This window comes from Oncorhynchus mykiss, chromosome 5 (assembly GCF_057628025.1).
Source record: "Oncorhynchus mykiss isolate SJ-2025 chromosome 5, ASM5762802v1, whole genome shotgun sequence".
In the NCBI taxonomy this organism is placed as follows: Eukaryota; Metazoa; Chordata; class Actinopteri; order Salmoniformes; family Salmonidae; genus Oncorhynchus; species Oncorhynchus mykiss.
In genome coordinates, this window is record NC_143026.1 from 59,059,572 (window position 1) to 59,081,168 (window position 21,597).

The window sequence follows — 21,597 nt, forward strand, 5'->3', positions numbered from 1 at the left end:
GCGCACACACAGTCCCGCCTCTACCAACAGTGACTGTGTAGCCAGGTGACTGTGTCGATGACAATGGCCGTGACAATGGTGCAGCAGGTCTTAGATTAGCAGTGTAAACACACCACCCGTAAAAACATTGCATTGTGGTGCATAAGTGGGCAGGACCTTCGTTCATAGGAAAGGACTGTGAGGATTTCACAATGCAGGCCTTCGAGATTGATGCAAACCTCAAGGGGGATTTCAACTTAGTCTAAGAACCAAGGCTAAAGACACACACTCACACTCACATGCACCCGCACACACTTTCACAAATTTGTACTGACTGAGGTGAAAACTATTTTCAAGATGGAGGGAGGGAACACAAAAACAAAACAGAGACCGGGAGACCTTTGAAGCACATCACATTTTTATTTGTCTTTTCAAACACTTTCTTCTACAGCACTTTCCAATTTGTAAGAAAGCAGACCTTCACAACTAACAAAGCAATACGAAAGCAGCAGTTTGTGGGCACTCACTCTATTACCTGGGCCCTCCACTGACTGACTGCCATGAGCGCAGAGTCACTGGGGAAGGGACAGGGATCTATGAGTCTACACTAGAGGATGAGAGAGCGACAGACATTTTGTTTTGCACAAAGACATTTATATGTAGATATTTATATATGCATTTACAAAAAATATGCCTGGCCGGGGGCCAGACTACAAGGCATTGGGGGTGTGTAGAGAGAGAGAAAGCCAGAACTGGAATGTAAATATTGATAAGAACCAACAGGGGGTGCTGCTGCAGAGTCATCAATCAATCAAATGTATTTATAAAGCCCTTTTTTACATCAGCCGATGTCACAAAGTGCTATACAGAAACCCAGCCTGAAACCCCAAACAGCAAGCAATGCACCACGGTGCAGGCAGTGCAGAGTGGGAGGAGCTGGGGTTGCCAGGGGCGACAAGCCTCACTGCCGCTGCACCAAGCTCACCAAGAGGGAGGAGCCAAAGAAGGAAGGGTATTGGGTATTCAACAGGAGCTCGAGGTAAAAGTTACCCTTCACCATAGATCTAGGATCGGATTACCCTATACCCCTATCCTAACCTAAGACATTAGGCATAGAAAAATATTTGACCCTGCATTTGACTCCCGCTTCTGCTCAGTGAGGGCACTTCGAGTGGAGGTGTCCATGCGTTACCCCTGATAAGAATGGCTTTGGCATTCATTACCCTTCATAAGAACGACATTGACATTTGTTTACCTTTAAGCTCAAAGTTGATGGAGCAAAATGTGCTGCACCAATGGAGCAAATACGATTAACAGTGTCATCTTGTTTCCGAAAGTGGCAAGTAATTCTTTCCTCTATCGTCATATTAGGAAGGTATCATGCATGTCTTCTTCAACTTAAGTGTCACCATATTTCACTGCAAATAGAAATATCTGTGATTTTCTTAAAACACAAGTCGCAGAAAATAATATCTAACATAATATCTCATCTTCGGCAGTCAGATATGACAGTATCAATGATTTAGCACCACAGAAACACACCACCCACATTTAGCCATCCCAGCATGTCATGTGCAACCAAGTTGGCAGTGCCAACATATGAAATCCTTTTCCCCACCTTTAATATTGAAATGGACCAACCGAACCTATGCCAACCAACAGCCACTGAGCCACATGTACTGTATATGTAGTGAGCTGTTAGCTAGAAAGTATTTCAGAAATAAAAAGGCATAATCATATAAACACATACAAAGGAAGGGATGGGCCATGGTTCAATGCTTGGCCCTTTAGATAATTATTTTGTGTAATATACTGATGACCTTAAAGCCTCTTATCCAGTCCTATATGCTATACCTATGGTGATTCGTTAGCATGGGAGTTCTTGCATAGGTTTGGATCCAGCAGTGTGGGAATATGACTTGAAGAGGACTGGTCTTCAGTGATGCCTGAACGGATCGAAGGCAGTGTTTTTGTCGGGACACCTTCTAGACCAACACCCCATGCTGACAGTCCTATAGAGTAACGCACATGTCTGTGCCCTCGTCGTGACCAGCGCCCACTCACAGAGACAAAGAGCAGTCTAGAGAGTCAGGCCATGTCATGTGTACACTGACCGTACACTGACCGTACATTGACTGTACACTGACTCAGCTTTTTCTGCTCCTTCCTCCATGCTGGATGCAGCATATTGGAGAAGGTGTCGGCATATCAATGATTGCCCTGCCCATTTGAATGCACAGGAGGAGGTGGGATTGAAGGGGATTGGCAAAATAAATTTGTTTCGTGATATATTTTACACGATGAAATGAATGTTCCATTTGGTTTTTTTCTACAATGTACTGGATTTACCAGCATTATTCTGACAAGGCTTATCAGACCTTGTTATCATATTTTTATTTTATTTTTCTATGTCCATCCTGTTCTTGATTTGAACCCTCACAAAGACGGTTATTTAACCTTCCTTTTAACTAGGCAAGTCAGTTAAGAACAAATTCTCATTTACAATGACGGCCTACCCCGGGGACGCTGGGCCAATTATGCGCCGTCCTATTGGACTCCCAATCACAGCCGGATGTGATACAGCCCAGATTCGAACCAGGGACTGTAGTGATGCCCTCTTGCACAGAGATGCAGTGCCTTAGACCGCTGCCCCACTCGGGAGCCCAATGACATACACTGTTAAAATAACCTATAGAGCTCTATAAATATCAATGGATAGGTACAAATGCACATGGAACAATATTAAACGAGGATTAGGCAAACATTACCCAAGGTCGGTCAACCTCTTGCTGGAGAGAGCTCACACCTTTGACTCACTTCAAGATAACGCAGACCATCCACTATTTAGCCATCTTTGAAAACAAAATGTTTGTTTTATTCCGCATGCGAATAGTACATGGACCACGTTTACATGGACCACGTTTACTTGGTCCACGTGTCAGTGCGTCGGTTGAAAAGATCTGGCTCCTAGCTTGACCAATTCAACTCAACTGACTCAACTCACCACTGGAAAAATACACTGGACAATAATAACATGACCCTCAGCTCAGCTGGAAATTTGGCTCCAAGATGGCAAAAATAAGTAAGAAGCAAGATATTCTATAGCTACAGGCACCCATAATGCAGCAAAAACGCACACAAAAGTAAAATACAGCTGTTCAATTTGAGCTACACCGCAAAACAAATTATCTGTGAGGAAAATAAAAATATTATTGCAACATTGAATTTGGAGATACATTTGCCACTCCCTGTGGAAAAGGATTCTGTCAACTTCTAGGACTGTAAAAATGTTGAAATTCCATGCTTTTTGCCTCAAGTCTAGCATGTTGACAGATAGATACACTGAATGAAAAATGAAAAGTAGGCCTACTTCAACTTTTGTTTGGTTTTGTTTCCCTTAAATGACAAAACTAGGGCCTAACAGTAGAGTTCAAACAGGAAAACAGGAAACCAAATACTCTTAGTGAAGTGAAGCTGCTCCCACACCAACTCTGAGGTCGACATACAATATGACCCCCAACCCCCTCCAAATGGCACTCCTCCTAAAAGTCTGAATGGAGCAACTTCTTACAGTATTTGCAACACAGTTTAGTATATGCGCTGCTGTGCCAAGGTTGAAAACAACAGACTATGCTCTATGCACCAATTCCACAGTAGTTGATATCCAACTGAAAATCTTTGGGACGTTGGAAGGGCCTGTCCAGGCCGACCATCATATCAAAACACAGTTGTTGGTAGGTCATCACATCAGGAGCCAGAGCTTGGATTATGTAATTGAGTTAAAGGAAAAATAGTTAATACTGTTATCACAAAGGCATTATTTATTTTAAAGGGGTAGTTGTATTCTTGGTAATGTAGTTAAGTGGGGGTGAACCACACAAACGTCAAGGCTTACACAGGGGCATTCATTTCATCAGTCTCAAGCTTCGGTATGAAAGACCTTCACGCATGTTATTCAATTCATTACTAGTGTTGTCGAACTAGTGTAGTTGATTTGGGCGCAGGAAAATGACAAAAAAAATAAGCGAGTATTGTTTTTTTTTCCAGAAATAAAAAAGGTGATGGGGATTGTGGGTAGTGTAGTGTAGGATGATATAAGGACCAATGAGGCCATTGTAATCCAACACACACACATTCAAACACACATCCATGCATGCTCATACACCCACGCACGGATATCCATACACACACACGCACACAGTACAATGATGTCATCAATATCACGTCTCATTGCATGTCACTTTCAAATAGCAGTGTGGTTGGAGTCAGTCTCAGAAATTCCAAAGTCCCTTTTCTTTTTTTTTTCTTTCTGGAAAACAAAATCCAAGAGAATTCTCTAACAGCTTCATCAGTCATACATATTTCCCCATGTTTTTATCTAAAATGCACTAGCAGAGGACAGAAAGCACAATGTATAACATGCTTCTGTCAGGGCTTTTTCAAAAAATCAAAAAAGTCAAATAAATATATCTTTAAAATAAAGAATTTAGATATTTAGATATATAGAGACATATATCTGTCCTTCATACAGAAAGTTAAGATTACAAAACTCATGACGGTGTATTAGAGATGTCATTAAAAAAAAAGCTTGTTGGACAATGCTGGGTGTGTGAACGAACCAGTTCCTCTGTCTTTCTCTCCCTCTATCTTTCCTTTTATATCTTCTCTCTCCCTCAGAAACCTCAAAGTGTGAAAACGCAGGGATGGCTCGCCTTTGGCACCATCCGTTTTAATCACAACCCAAAATCATACAAAAGTTAAAAGAATGAAAGGAGAAAAATGAAATGAAATATATAAAACAAGAGATGAAAATGAAGTTGGGAAACAACAGCCGGCTATCAAAAGATACAGAACATTTATGCCTTTTTTTGTCGGGAGGGGGGCTAACGGGAAAGGGGTGAGTTTTTGTTGTTTTTTTTTCACGCTATGGTTGTTGTTGGTTTGTCATTTCTCCTTGAATAGTCAAGTCCCGGGGGGAATGCGGCGACACAACGGTGGCTCACATGATGGTGCAGCACTTGCAGGGCTGCTTTTCCTTATTGTTGAGCTCAGTGGCGCCCCCCTCTGGCTCGCCCCCCTTCTCCCCCACGGGGGCCTTCTCCTGGGGGGTCTTAACGGGGTCGGCGGCACTGCCGTTGGGCGGGGGCGACTGCTCTTCCTTGGTGCCTCCCTCGGTGACGGTCACAGTGGCGGGGTTGGGCCCCACCGTCACATTCTTGCCCTCGCTGTCCTCGATGACCACCAGCTGGGCCTTGACGGTGCCCTCCAGGCCCAGCACCTTGTTGGTTTCCGCCTCATCCTCCACGCTTTGGTAGCCCATGAACACCATGGTGACGGGGTTCTCAGCACTGGCCTCCACCTCGCCTCCACCTGGCTGGGGACTGGCGCCGCCCGCCTTGGCCTCCATGCCAGTGATCTCCTTCTGTGGTGTCGTCTGCTGCTCCGCGGCTAACTCGGCATCGGTGGGGACGACGGGGGCAGTGGAGGTGGTGCCAGCGGTGGTGGCGTCGCTCATCATGGACTCGTCGGCTTTGTGGATGAGCTCGTCCACCTCATTGGCGCTGAGCTGGTGGACCCCGTTCTCCCCGTTCACCTCGTGTACCACTACGAGAGAGACAGAGACAGAGAGAGAGAGAGCGAGAGAGACAGATGTGTCATTGACAGAAGATAACCAGAGCCTTCCTCATGAGAGCATGGAGAACTAGGCCCTGTTCAAATTCTTTAAAAAATGCATCCTTCCTTGAAGCAATCATGAATGATCTGATACAACCAAAGCAATGTCATGGACCTATGGCTTCCACCTGGCTCCTATACAATTGTTTAAGATCCTTCGAGAAACAAGGAGAGGGAGGCTATTTAACGCGATGCCTTTTTCCCCACAAACCTCCACTCATAGAACAATGACGTGCTCTGTAGCTGACCAGTGATGGCAGTCACAGTCAAGTCGCAGGGAAGGAAGCAGGTGAGCGAGGAAAGCAGACAAGGAGAGGAGAGCAGCTGAAAGAGAGCACGGAGGGAAACAAAGCGAATGCCACAGCTGCTGCATCAGGAGCCCAGTGCATGTTGTCTGTGTCAGGGAGCAAAACAGGTGCTACAGGGACACCAAAAGTGCAATTTCAAATGAGTTCTGAATGTACTGACTGTGTTTTGCGCCAATACATAATAGCCCAAGTTCACGTTCACAAATTGAACTATTGAAGTAGAATTATTGGTTTAAAACCAGGTCTATAAATAGGGTTGGATTTATTGGTTACCCTGCAACACTGTGTCATGCTATGCTTAATTATTCATTTTACTTTACGAGAAGTGGTAATATCAAGGTAATAATATCTAGCGTCAATAAGTGAATTCACGGCAATCATTATATGAGCTTATGCCAGTGAAAATGCATTGTCAAGTTTATTGAACCACAAGATGTTTGTCTTTCAGTGGCTATGATCAGACAAGCAATGTCTGTAATAACTATTATTTTAGGTAGACTTGTCTCAGGTCATATATTACAACATTATTTTTTCTTCTTCTGATATTACAATGCCTTCCAAAAGTATTCATGCCCCTTAACTTATTCCACACTTTGTTGAGTTGTGGCCTGATTTCAAAATGGATGACAGTTTCTCTCTCACCCATTTACACACAATACCCCATAATGTCTAAGTGAAAACATGTGTTCAGAAATGTTTGCAAATGTATTTAAAATAATGAAATACAGAAATATCTCATTTACAAAAGTATCCACACCCCTGAGTCAATACTTTGTAGAAGCACCTTTGGCAGCAATTACAGCTGTGAGTATTTCTGGGTAAGTCACTAAGTGCCTTCCAAACCTGCATTGTGCAGCATTTACCAATTATTATTTTAAAAAATTCTTCAAGCTCTGTCAAATTGGTTATTCATCACTGCTAGACAACCATTTTCAGGTCTTTCCATAGATTTCCAAATAGAATGAATCTCCCAGGGTCTGTTGGAAAGCAGACTGAATCAGGTTTTTCTCTAGGATTTTGCCTGTACTTAGCTCCATTCCATTTCTTTTTATACTGAAAACTCACCAGTCCTTAATGATTACAAGCATACCCATAACATGATCCAGCACAATTATGCTTGATAATATGGAGAGTGGTAATCAGTAATGTGTTGTATTGGATTTGCCCCAAACATAACACTTTGTATTCCAGACAAAAAGTTCACCTCTACGGGATTGGTGTCCCTAAACCGGGACAGTTGTTGCTCAATATGCGATAATGTGACTAGAATGACATTGTAAACAACATAGACATGTCTTATACGGGCAGAAAGCTTAAATTCTTGTTATTCTAACTGCAGTGTCTAATTTACAGTAGCTATTACATTAAAATAATACCATGCTATTGTTTGAGGATAGTGCACAACAACAAAACACTTTTATCATGACAACTAGTTTGATACATTAACCTCTGACGGTAAATAATGTACTTACTTTCAGTAATCTCGCTCTGATTTGTCATCCTGAGGGTCCCAGATATAAAATGTAGCATAGTTTTGTTTGATAAAATCAATTTTTATATTCAAATGTAGGAACTGGGTTCTACAGTTAGACCCCTCTGCTGTCTTTGGCTCCACACCCACCCCCCTGGCCATCTAGATGTGTGAAGGTTAGTATATTTTCTGTAGGGAAGCTAATTATCCATCATGTATAACATTCCTGGGAGTCATTGTAAATAAGAATTTGTTCTTAACTGACTTGCCTAATTAAATACAGGTAAAAAAAAAATTAAAAAGTACATGAAAATGTATCAATTGACCAATTCGGCACATTTGGGCAAACTCCTGGCAGACAAAATATTGTGTAGGGATGTAATTCTTCACTGGATCAGTCTGAAACTGTCCACACACACTGCTGCCATCTTGTGGACAGCTTCTAAATTACACCTAGAATCCCATCTCAATGTATGTATTCTCTTGCATTTCAAAGAGAAAACGCATTATATTTGACCAAATCTAATGTGTTATATTATCATATATTAATTTCAAATTTCCATAAACTGCAAAGTGTTTCCTTTCAAATGGTATCAAGAATATGAATATCCTTGCTTCAGGTCCTGAGCTACAGGCAGTTAGATTTGGGTATGTCGTTTTAGATGAAAAAAAGGGTCCGATCCTTTGCCACATTTTTTGCAGTAATACTTTTTTAGTGCCTTGTTGCAAACAGGATGCATGTATTCTGTACAGACTTCCTTCTTTTCACTCCGTCAGTTAGGTTAGTATTGTGGAGTAACTACAATGTTGTTGGTCCATCCTCATATTTCTCCTATCACAGCAATTAAGCTGTGTATTGTGTTTTAAAGTCACTATTGGCCTCACGGTGAAATCCCTGAGAGGTTTCCTTCCTCTCTGGCAACTGAGTTGGGAAGGATGCCTGTATCTTGTAGTGACTGGGTGTATTGATACACCATCTAAAGTGCAATTAATAACGTCACCATTCTCAAAATGCACTGCTCTACTGACGGACCTTACAGATAATTGTATGTGTGAGGTACAGAGATGACATAGTCATTCAAAAATCATGTTAGACACTATTATTGCACACAGAGTCCATGCAACTTATTATGTGATTTGTTAAGCACATTTTTACTCCTGAACATATTTAGGCGTGCCATAACAAAAGGGTTGAATACTACATTTCAGCTTTTCAATTGGATTAATTTGTAAAAATGTAAAAAAACACGACGTTATGGGGTCATTTTTGTAGGCCAGTGACAATTTAATCAATTTTAAATTCAGTCTGTAACACAACAAAATGTGGGAAAACTCCATGGGTGTGAATAGTTTCTGAAGGCACTGTACATGTTATTCATGTTAATAAAACCATAACACACATCTTAGCTCTCATCATAATTGTTAACACTTCTCATAACGCATGTTTTAGTCAAGTGTTTCGTTTTGCTGTTGAAATCATGTTGGGAAATCACCTTTCTGGTAATCCTCATACACCTTGACCCCTTGCCCAGAGAGGTTAATGGGCAGTAGGGTGTTGGTGGACAACACCTTAGTCTCGCCCGTGACATTGTCCCTCTCAACGGTGATCTCTACTGAGTACATTGCTGGGTGCATGGGGTGTCAACAAGAGGAGATGTTAGGAGCCTGCAGAGCCCTCTCTCTCTCTCTTTCTCTGTCATACCACACATCCATGGAACACAGGAATTCTCTCACTTTCTCTCTTTCGCACCACATACTCCCTTTCACACCCCATATTATCTCTCGCTCAACAAGACTAGAGACATACAAGTTCCACTCAACCATATTTCACAATTATAAATAACTATGTAGTCTCTCCACAATACACATGTATAATAATACCAGCCAAAACCAGACAACCACTCTAAACAACCATATTCCACCAACAAATACACCACTTGGTTACAGCCCATGTATCACACAACTATAAGCAAAGAAGAAGACAGTCAACTTTGATTCATGACATTCCTTTGACTGCATATCTGGGCAAGTTGAACGACTGTGTGGATGTTAAGGAAGCACGTCTTTGTAGAACGGTCAATAACTTGGCTACATACACTATAACTAAGGTAAACTCGAACATTGGCCATCGGCAGGCCTACACTATGCGAGTCTAACGCTGCCGTGTTGACGGATAGAGAAATTGTACTCTTTAGCCGGAGCTGCGTTGCCTTGGCAACGTCGCATCGTCTGATGAAGACTATATATAGTGTATCCCCACACAACAGATGTACTGTGAGAACGGGACTCTCAGTATATCATCCTGGCAAACTCTATACAAACATACCACTCTTCTTGCTTTAACACCTTTTAGCCACAAACCACAGTGAATATCCACAAGAGTGAAAGTCCACAAGAGCTGACCAAAACGCAGACGGACGGACGGACGGACGGACAGACAGACTCACATCAACTCATTCAAACACATTCCCATACAGATAGGCAAACACACGGAGGCAGACAGTTGACAGCTGTGTAGTTTAGGAGAGAAGACAAATGTTAGGGGGAAAACACAGTACGGAAACACGACACAATGTTAGCGACAACAAAATAGAGGACATGAAACACACCACGGCACTTCAGAGAGCGCAACGTGTTCAATGGCATTTCCATTGCTTTTGTGTTCTCCTAAAAGGTGTCACGAAAGCATGGTACATAGCAATGATGAAATACCCCGAGTGGTCCGTCATTAAAATAGTTCCTCCCACATGACTCAACATTGTTTTACCTTCCCACCCACACATTCAAATAGTGCGTCAAAGTACACTCGCACCAGTAAAACAGGAAGTGCACTACATCCTACTACACAGAATGGAACTGGTAGATGTATACGCCACATAAACGTCCCCTTCTAATCATCCCCCATAACAGTCCCTCTCTATTCTATTGTGTCCTATCAACTTCTCCAGCTTCTAGATATCTATTGGGCATCTATAACTTGTTTATGCACAGGGTATAGTAACCATACTGTGTTACTTTCTTAGTTTCTAGTTACTTAGCTCCTATCCAATGGTGATATTACACCAACATGTTACCAAAAACGATCATATCCAGGAAAGAGTTGGCCATGAGAATTTTGGGTCTCGATGAAACCAAACATGAAGTATTCGCTCTGCTCAGCAAGGGTCCTCTAGATAAGACGTATGAGGACCGGAGCTCAAGAGGTAAAACTAATTAGTCACTCGCCCCATCTCCTTCTCCCCCTCTCGCTATATCTCAATCGCTGTGGAGAAGAGCCCTTCAGTGGAGTCCCTCACTCTCCTTCCAGAGCTGTGAGGCTGATGAAAGCACATGTTTGATTAAAAGGGACAGAGGCCCACGTGTGAGGAGGAGGAAGGTTGAGACCCCTTGATATGGCTGAAAAGACCCCTTGCTGAGGAGATAAAGTCGTCCCCAGATGTTTCTAACTGCTCGTGTTTACAATACGCTGAGCTACACTGAGGTGTTGTATATGACAGTGGGGTAAATGACCAGCTATTTAGGTATCCTTTAGCTGTCATTCAATCAACGCTCCATTCAAATGAAGATTCGATAACGTGTTAGATTAGACATTGTGACACGGCTGACAACACGCTTGAGGAGCTACTGCCGGGCCAATCAAACTGGTTGTGTTTACATAATGAGTTCCACTGAGGAGTTCCATATTGAATTTATAGATTTTTACATTTATTATATGTCTAATCCAGTTACCCAGGATGCTAATGCCAGTAGCTGATGCCAGAGTGGGTGAACAGGATACAACAAAAATTACGATTTTGGGTAGGGGATAATATTATATTTTCTTACAATGTAATACCTATTAATACCTATTGAATGTTTGTTCATGTCTGAGTAATGAATAACCAAGTGTTATATATTTGAAAAATGATAAAAGTAAGTAAATTATATCAAATAAACTAACATCAGATATAGTACTCAGCCGTCTATGTAAAGAGGCAAGCAGAGACCGAGTTTATGAGTGAAAAAATAAAAATAAAAAGAGGCAAAGAGTAGAATTTGTCTCGCTACAGTGTGTCTCAGTCTGTGAGCTACAGGGTTCCCGAGACTCACCTGCTCTCGTCATATCTGAGGCACCTCCGGACATGTGCAGACGAGGGCTGTTGGGCACTTTGAGCACTTCCTTGACCTCTACAAGCAGTCAAGGAAGTGGGGTGAGAATGACAGAGAGAGAGAGAGAAAGAGACAAACACAGAGGTGGCCAGGTTTCGGCAAAGACAGATAGCGATAGAAGACTCCAAGAGAATCTTATTGACACTTCTTCCATTTTGGACAAACTTGAACTCTATTGCATGTCTTTTTTTATATATAGACAGCAAAAAAAAGAAACGTCCTCTCACTGTCAACTGAGTTAATTTTCATCAAACTTAACATGTGTAACTATTTGTATGAACATAACAAGATTCAACAACTGAGACATGAACTGAGTTCCACAGACATGTGACTAACAGAAATTGAATAATGTGTCCCTGAACAAAGGGGGAGGGGGGGTCAAAATCAAAAGTAACAGTCAGTATCTGGTTTGGCCACCAGCTGCATTAAGTACTGCAGTGCATCTCCTCCTCATGGACTGCCCCAGATTTGCCCGTTCTTGCTGTGAGATGTTACCCCACTCTTCCACCAAGGCACCGGCAAGTTCCCAGACATTTCTGGGGGGAATGGCTCTAGCCCTCACCCTCCGATCCAACAGGTCCCAGGCGTGCTCAATGGGATTGAGATCAGGGCTCTTCGCTGGCCATGGCAGAACACTGACATTCCTGTCTTGCAGGAAATCACGCACAGAACGAGCAGTATGGCTGGTGGCATTGTCATGCTGGAGGGTCATGTCAGGATGAGCCTGCAGGAAGGGTACCACATGAGGGAGGAGGATGTCTTCCCTGTAACACAGCGTTGAGATTGCCTGCAATGACAACAAGCTCAGTCCGATGATGCTGTGACACTCCGCCCCAGACCATGACGGACCCTCCACCTCCAAATCGATCCCGCTCCAGAGTACGGGCCTCGGTGTAACGCGCATTCCTTCGACGATAAACGCGAATCTGACCATCACCCCTGTTGAGACAGAACCGAGACTCGTAAGTGAAGAGCACTTTTGGCCAGTCCTGTCTGGTCCAGTGATGGTAGGTTTGTGCCCATAGGCAACGTTATTGCCACTGATATCTGGTGAGGACCTGCCTTACAACAGGCCTACAAGCCCTCAGTCCAGCCTCTCTCAGCCTATTGCGGACAGTCTGAGCACTGATGGAGAGATTGTGCGTTCCTGTTGTAACTCGGGCAGTTGTTGTTGCCATCCTGTACCTGTCCCGCAGGTGTGATGTTCGGATGTACCGATCTTGTGCAGGTGTTGTTACACGTGGTCTGCCACTGCGAGGATGATCAGCTGTCCGTCCTGCCTCCCTGTAGTGCTGCCTTGGGCGTCTCACAGTACGGACATTGTAATTTATTGCCCTGGCCTCATCTGCAGTCCTCATGCCTCCTTGCAGCACATTCACCCAGATGAGCAGGGACCCTGGGCATCTTTCTTTTGGTGTTTTTCAGAATCAGTAGAAAGGACTCTTTAGTGTCCTAAGTTTTCATAACTGTGACCTTAATTGCCTACCGTCTGTAAGCTGTTAGTGTCTTAACGACCATCCCACAGGTGCATGTTCATTAATTGTTTATGATTCTTTGAACAAGCATGGGAAACAGTATTTAAACCCTTTACAATGAAGATCTGTGAAGTTATTTGGATTTTTACAAATTATCTTTGAAAGACAGGGTCCTGAAAAAGGGACGTTTCTTTTTCATATATTTTTTTATTTATTACTTTAACCCCTTTTTCGTGATATCCAATTGGTAGTTACAGTCTTGTCCCATCGCTGCAATTCCCCTATGGACTCGGGAGAAGCGAAGGTCGAGAGCCATGCGTCCTCCGAAACACGACCCTGCCAAGCTGCACTGCTTCTTGACACACTGCTTGCTTAACCCGGAAGCCAGCCGCACCAATGTGTCGGCGGAAACACCGTCCAGCTGGCGGCCGAAGTCTGCTTGCAGGCGCCCAGCCCGCCACAAGGAGTCGCTAGAGCGCTGATGGGACAAGGAAATCCCAGCCGGCCAAACCCTCCCCTAACTCGGACAATTGGGCGCTGCCTCATGTGACACAGCCTGGGATCAAACCCGGTTCTGTAGTGACGCCTTAGACTGCTGCGCCACTCGGGAGACTATATTGCATGTCTAATTGTACAGATGCAACTTACATGATTCATTATAATCAGTCAATAATGTATCAATTGCCTATCAATCAATTACTATATTCCTGAATGAAATAGGAGTGGGTACATTGAATATCTACATTTGTTGTACAATGAGAGGAAAAACACCACTTTAATATGCTTAGCATGACAGACTCTAAGTGGAAAAAAATGGAGGCAAAACATTTGTCTAAGATGTCTCTCTACAGGGTACCGAGACTCACCTGCTCTCATCCTATCTGAGGCACCTCCAGACATTTCCAGATGAGGGCTGGTGTGCACTTTGACTACTTCCTTGACCTCTGTAACTCCCTTGACCTCTATAAGCGGTCAAGGAAGTGGGGTGAGAAAGAGAGAGGGAGGGAGAGAGAAAGAGCGACAAACACAGAACACATGTAAAAGAGGAGAAAGAAGAGAGGGAGGAGGAAGAATATCTGACTGAAGATGTATTACCGTGCACAGTGCCTGCCGGAGCCTGTGAGAGAGGGAAAGAGAGAAAACAGTATTTAAACCCAGTGGTGGAAAAAGTACCTAACTGTCTTGAGTAAAAGTAAAGATACCTTAATAGAAAATTACAAAAGAAAAAGTGAAAGTCACCGAGTAAAATTGTACTTTAGTAAAAGTATTTGGTTTAAAATGTACTTAAGTATCAAAACTATAATACAACTTAATTATATTAAGCAAACCAGATGGCACAATTTTCTTGTGTTTTTTAAGTTATGGATAGCAAGAGACACTACAACACTCAGACATCATTTACAAACAAAGCATGTGTGTTTAGTGAGTCCGCCAGATCAGAGGCAGTAGGGATGACCAGGGATGTTTGGTTGATAAGTGTGTGAATTGGACTATTTTCTTGTCCCGCTAAGCATTCAAAATGTAACAAGTACTTTTGGGTGTACTACTTAAGTAGTACTTTAAAGTATTTTTACTTAAGTACTTTACACCACTATTTTAACCCATGTATCATACAGCATTAAACTCAGAAAATTCAAATGTCAAACCCATCAAATACATTACCAGAGGGGTGGTAAAGGGGTGGGTCTATTTCTGTGATATGAATCATTGGGATTATTGTATCAATGCAGCCGCACAGTCGAACAGCATCCATTTCTAAAAATACTTTAACAGATGGAATGAAACGGTTCTACTGACAACCCACAGCTTTGAGGTAATAGATTTGTTTCCTGAAGAGACACTCTTATTCAAAAGCATGGCTACATAATGAATGAGCATTATGTCACATACAGTATTTAACGTATTTCATTGAAAACTTAGTTTGAGGGAAGGAACATACACTATTTATTTTTATGCCACAAAAAACATGGATGACAAGGAAGCAAGAAACATTATTGGGGTAGAAACAGACGCCACATTAAATAAGCACTTTCCCCTTTGAATAAAGAGGTGCCAGGCTGGATAGGTTGAGGAAGTAGATATTTAACTTGTGGAGGAAAGAGCAAAAAGGGCCAACAAGTTCAAAAGGGAAAAGCGAAGAGACAGAGCATCTTTTCTAGACGTTGCTAGGAAACCCGCATGTTAAAAGCTGCCCAGTGTGTGCTGTCAATATGAACTTCCCCTTTGGACAAGAGCCTCCCTCCTGTCAACAACTGTTCCCCATACACTGCTTGTCAGACCCAGTGTCTGACTCTCCGGGCCCATCCGGACCGTCACTAATGATATCACTGATGGCATAATATTGAGATGTCATTTGCTCAAGTGGAGATGCCACTGTCAGTTTATCACAAGGGCAGTTACTGTACACACACATTTCTGTACAGCACTTTGAGATATTAGCTGATGTAAGAAGGGCTACATAAATACATTTGATTTGATTTGACAGGGCTTTTTCACTTTCCGATGTGCCCCAAGGCTTGCGTCGGCCTCCTAAACCTCTCCCCTCCCTTCTGATTCCGCCATCTCCTACTCCTCCTACTTCAAGCGTTCCCCCTCAACACACACGCGCACACACTCCCCACTCCTGTCTCTAACAGTGTGTGTGTGTGTGTGTGTGTGTGTGTCTGTGTGTGTGTGTGTGTGTGTGTCCGGTGGACCTGCTGTGTCCAGCTGCCCTCGGAGGGGTAGGAGGCGAGGGAGACTCACTTTGTTGTCTGCTGTCTTAGCTTCCTCCTTCGTTGCTGCGTCTGTCAGGCTCTCTTTGGTAGAGGTCGCCGACACACCCGTCTCCAGCACCTCCAGTTCCTGCTCCATTCTGCAGAACAGAGAGAGGTGTTATCAGTCACACACACAGACATGGTCAATGACACACAAACAGTGTGAGAATGCTTGGCAAGTCATGCACATCATGCATTCACGAGCCGTAGCGTTCCAAAGAAGTTTTGGATTTCTGTCTTGTCTATTTAAAAATGTTTGTTATTTTTGGCAACAGTGCTCATCCATTGGGAAGATGATTTGACAGATGCACTTGTGCACTTGAGTGCATAAGGAGTTGTTCAAAATCAAAGAGAAATATTAGCGACCCCCCCCCCCCCCCCCCTTTCCTTTAAACCGTGAACTATTTCTTTAAGTGTCCTGGTATTGTTCAATACCAAAACAACCTCCCTGTCCTTCCTCACTATGGCCCATATAACAGAATTAAGAGCCTATTTGGGAAATGGACAAAAGCTTCTCCTTAGCTTTCTCCAATTCCGCATTTTCCCTAGCTCCGGCAATTGTACGCTTGCGTTGCTCATTGGGTGCTGTGCCAGTTTAGTGCCAATGTTGCCCCAGTCTGAGCCCCAATAGCCAGCCAGGACTACAGCAGCCAGGGGGAATTTAATTAGCGAATTGGATTGCCAGGGGAAGAAGACTGATGACACTGTTTTTCTATGAGTGAGAAAGAAAATGGTTGGAGCGAGGAGGGAGGGGTGGTGGTGGAAGGCTGGTCTGTTCTTGGCTACTGGGTCTCCTTTCTGTACCCGAGCCGACAAGGTGAAAAATCTGTCGATGTGCCCCATGGTTGCTGTGATCACGCTCTCATTTCCAGTATTACTACACACGTGTGAAATACGAAAAATAAACAGGAAAAGCAGGAAAATAATCCTGCAGCAACAGGAAATGTGAATATTATGTGGATTATAATTAATGGATTTTTTTTGCATGGGGTTGATACATTTAAACTTCGAATACACTACAAGTTTGCATTTCCTGCTGTGCAGGAAAATTGTCATCAACAACAGAGTGATCAAATTAAAATCCTACATCTGTACTCCTTTCTTGCTAAGAGTTAAACTTATTAAACATTTTCTAAGAAGCATTGCAAACGATCTCACTGATAGCAAATATGCTGGGCCACATTGAGCTATGAGCTGGCATGCCAAAATTATATTGAGAGAAAAGGATATCAAGATTGTATCTGTTTTTATAAATTAAGAGCAGATTTTGCCTAGTTAAAGACTGGTTAAATAAAGACATATAATGAATCCAGAAACATTTATAGGTAGTAGGTACCAGTGGAGGCTCCTCAGAGGAGGAAGGGGAGGACACTCCTACTCAGTAAATTTATATATTTTTTTATATAGTGAAACATTTGAAAAAGTATTATTTTTAGATAAAATTATACTAAATATATTAATTTACTTCACCATATAATTTATTAAAACTCACTGTTCTGCAATGGTCTACAGTAGCCTCAGCAGCAATCTGTAGGGTAGCACCATGGTGTAGCCGGAGGACAGCTAGCTTCCGTCCTCCTCTGGCTATATTGACGTCAATACAAAACCTAGGAGGCTCATGGTTCTCACCCGTTCCATAGACATACTCAGTAATTATGACAACTTCTGGAAGACGTCCTCCAACCTATCAGAGCTCTTGCAGCATGTACTGACATGTTGTTCACCCAATCAAAGGATTAGAGAATTAATCTACTACTGAAAGCATAAGCTACAGCTAGCTAGCACTGCAGTGTATAAAATGTTGTGAGTAGTTAACTCAAAGACAGAGAAAGACAATAGTTGAACAGAGAGAGATAGTTATATTTGTTAGTATTTAAAAAAAACTTTTACTTTCTCTTAACTACCGAATGCAGCTAGCTAGTTAGCCTACTTAAACACCCGACTCAAACAGAGAGGGATGCTATGTTAGCTAGCTGGCTATGGCTATCCAATACTGTATTCCCTTCCAAGTCATGGTTTTATTAATTTATTGCCACTGGGGCCCACTGTTGTAACTGCTAAACTGCATTCTGACTGTACACTGTACTGCATGTTTGTAGTGGGTTTACTAACATGTTAGTTCTATTAGCTATGTTGAATATGACTACGGAATATTGCTTCTACACCTGCATTGCTTGCTGTTTGGGGTTTTAGGCTGGGTTTCTGTACAGCACTTTGAGATATCAGCTGATGTACGAAGGGCTATATAAATAAATTTGATTTGATTTCGATTTGATTTGAAATGGGGATAAACATACCTGAATTTGTCCATTAGAATCTCTCATTTGCAACTGTTGGACTAATGAGTATAGCCTAGATCAGACAAGAGTGTGCAAGGCGGTATTGAATGTGTCACTGTCTGTCCCCTTGATTACATTTATTGACCTGTGCACTTACACTACCGGTCAAAAGTTTGAGAACACCCAACTCATTCAAGGGTTTTTCTTTATTTGTACTATTTTCTACATTGTAGAATAATAGTGAAGACATCAAAACTATGAAATAACACATATGGAATCATTTCGTAACCAAAAAAAGTGTTAAACAAATCCAAATAAATGTTATTTTATTATTTTAAGCTATGTGTTATTTCATAGTTTGATGTCTTCACTATTATTCTACAATGTAGGTTGTAGCATGTAGTAGCCCAAACCTATCACTGTGACATTGAACTGGGTGAATGGAATATGAATGACAGTCATCCAATATGCTGTAATAGAAACAAGGCCATGTGCTCATAAAAAAAAATATATATAATCCTCATCCTCATCTTAAACATCACCGAGAGCAACTGGTAGGTACCCCAGTGTTCCAGGGTTGTATACGTACCTAATGATGTTCTCCTCCATGCCCTTGAGCTTGGCCTCGTCCTCCGCAAGCTGTTTCTTGGCCTCGTCCTGCTCCGAGCCAGCAGCTCCATCCAGCAGCCATCTTTCCCTCAGGGATTTTTGCTGGACAGGACAGAAGAACATAGGAACATCAATCACTGATTACTCACCCCTCTTTGATTTCATCACATTTTGTTGATCGACAAAGTGGGACTGAAATGGATTTAGTTGTGATTTGTTTTATTGATCTACACTAAATACTACATAATGTCAAAGTGAAAAGAACATTCTACAAATGTTAAGACATTTATCAAAATGAAATAACTCAAATAGTTGCTGCAAAAGTATTCACACCTTTTGTTTAGTCAAGCCTAAATTAGTTCAGGGGTAACATTTGACTTGACAAATCACATAATAAGTTTCATGGACTTATAATAGGGGTTGACATGATTTTTAAATGACTACCCCTTCCTCTGTCCTCCATACATACAACTTGTGTATGGCCACTCAGTCAAGATGCATCATGGTATGGGTGTGCTTGACAAAGACAGAGCTTGAAGAATTTTGAAAAGAATCATGGGCAAATATTGCACAATCCAGGTGTGCAAAGCCCTTAAGACTTACCCAAGAAGACCCACAGCTGTAATCACTCACAAATGTGTTTCTAACATGTATTGACTCAGGTGGGTGATTACTTATCTAATCAAAGTATATACGTTTTTTTCTTTTCTATTTTTGTTATTGAATTTTTTTCCCACTTTGACATTACAGAGTAATTACAGAGTAAAGTAAATAACAATTATATTCATTTCAATCCCACTTTGTAAATGCAGATGTAAAATAATGAAACAAAAAGGTCATCCTTTTTCGATAAAACTATACTAAATATATTTTACGTCACCAAATACCTGATAAAAACATTGTTTTGCAATGAAGATCTATAGTAATCTCAACATTGCCCTCTAGGGTAGCGCCATGGTGTAGCCGGAGGACAGGTACATTGACTTCAATACAAAACCTTGGAGGCGAGTGATCCTCACCCCTTCCATAGACTGACATGGCAATTATGACATCTTCCGGAGGACGTCCTCCAACCAACAAAAGCTTTTGCAGTATTTAATTTTTTACATTTTTATTTCACCTTTATTTAACCAGGTAGGCTAGTTGAGAACAAGTTCTCATTTGCAACTGCTACCTGGCCAAGATAAAACATAGCAATTTGACACATACAACAACACAGAGTTACACATGGAATAAACAAAACATAGTCAATAATGCAGTAGAACAAAAGAAAACACAAAGTCTATGTACAGTGAGTGCAAATGAGGTAAGATAAGGGGTGCAGAAGATGAATGTGCAAGTAGAGATACTGGGGTGCAAAGGAGCAAGATAAATAAATAAATACTGTATGGGGATGAGGTAGGTAGATAGATGTTAGCTGTTTACAGATGGGCTATGTACAGGTGCAGTGATCTGTGAGCTGCTCTGACAGCTGATGCTTAAAGCTAGTGATGGGGATATGAGTCTCCAACTTCAGAGATTTTTGCAGTTCGTTCCAGTCATTGGCAGAAGAGAACTGGAAGGAAAGACGACCAAAGGAGGAATTGGCTTTGGGGGTGACCAGTGAGATACACCTGCTGGAGTGCGTGCTACGAGTGGGTGCTGCTATGGAGACAGTGAGCTGAGATAAGGCGGGTCTTTACCTAGCAGAGACTTGTAGATAACCTGTAGCCCATGGGTTTGGCGACGAGTATGAAGCGAGGGCCAACCAACGAGAGCGTACAGGTCGCAATGGTGGGTAGTGTATGGGGCTTTGGTGAGGATCGGTAGGATGGTCAGTTTTACAAGGGTATGTTTGGCAGCATGAGTGAAGGATGCTTTGTTGGAATATAGGAAGCTAATTCTAGATTTAATTTTGGATTGGAGATGCTTAATGTGAGTCTGGAAGGAGAGTTTACAGTCTAACCAGACACCTAGGTATTTGTAGTTGTCCACGTATTCTAAGTCAGAGCCGTCCAGAGTAGTGATGCTGGACGGGCGAGCAGGTGCGGGCAGTGATCGGTTGAATAGCATGCATTTAGTTTTCCCTGCGTTTAAAAGCAGTTGGAGGCCACGGAAGGAGAGTTGTATGGCATTGAAGCTCGTCTGGAGGTTAGTTAACATAGTGTCCAAAGAAGGGCCAGATGTATACAGAGTGGTATAGTCTGCGTAGTGGTGTACCAGAGAATCACCAGCAGCAAGAGCAACATCCTTGATGTACACAGAGAAGAGAGTCGGCCCGAGGATTGAACCCTGTGGCACCCCCATAGAGACTGTCCAGAGGTCCAGACAACAGGCCCTCCAATTTGACACACTGAACTCTATCAGAGAAGTAGTTGGTAAACCAGGCGAGGCAATCATTTGAGAAACCAAGGCTGTCAAGTCTGCCAATAAGAATGTGGTGATTGAATGGACATGTTGTCCATCCAATCAAAGGAGCAGAGAATTAACCTAATACTACGCATGTGTGATTTAGTAGATTGGTGAGTTGGTGACATTGTTGGATAGATTGAGATTGAGATAGTGAATAATGACAGTTGGGCATTTTGTTGTGTCGTTCTCTGGTGGCTAGCTAGCTAGCTAAAATTGGCCTTTTCCTAAATTAGCTATGGATGGAGATAGGGATTTGTTGTTTTACCTAACTTCTGTGCTGGCCAATGATTATGGCGATTCTGATTCAACCATAAATTCGTATATTGTGCCTCTGGCTTGAGAGGATGGAAGTTCAATATGTAGCTAGATGTAGTAGGCTAATGCTAACTAGCTGGCTCATAGTTGCCCATGAAAGGAAGTTAGGCAAGCGAGCAAGCTTTTTAGCCAGGTAGCCTAGGACAACAAAAACTAAAAACGTGAAATGTATGAGAGAGTCATAATCAGTCA

General features: G+C 42.3%; 1 protein-coding gene across 8 annotated transcripts in view; it reads right to left on the reverse strand.

The window, feature by feature from the left end:
• Positions 1-379: 379 nt before the first annotated feature.
• The window catches only part of LOC110524123 (paralemmin-1), a 70,875-nt gene continuing 49,657 nt past the window's right edge, over positions 380-21,597 (reverse strand). For 2 of the 8 annotated variants that reach the window (XM_036977940.2, XM_090235342.1), the window contains exons 4-10: positions 18,680-18,801; positions 15,801-15,909; positions 14,151-14,172; positions 13,922-14,017; positions 11,521-11,598; positions 8,925-9,056; positions 380-5,583 (exon numbers count right to left, since the gene is read on the reverse strand). In XM_036977940.2, the coding sequence (XP_036833835.2) occupies positions 4,979-5,583; positions 8,925-9,056; positions 11,521-11,598; positions 13,922-14,017; positions 14,151-14,172; positions 15,801-15,909; positions 18,680-18,801 (1,164 nt within the window). In that variant the 3' untranslated portion in view covers positions 380-4,978. The remainder of the gene's footprint in view (positions 5,584-8,924; positions 9,057-11,520; positions 11,599-13,921; positions 14,018-14,150; positions 14,173-15,800; positions 15,910-18,679; positions 18,802-21,597) is intronic. The other 6 variants (XM_036977941.2, XM_090235345.1, XM_036977942.2 and 3 more) reach the window with 4 other exon arrangements.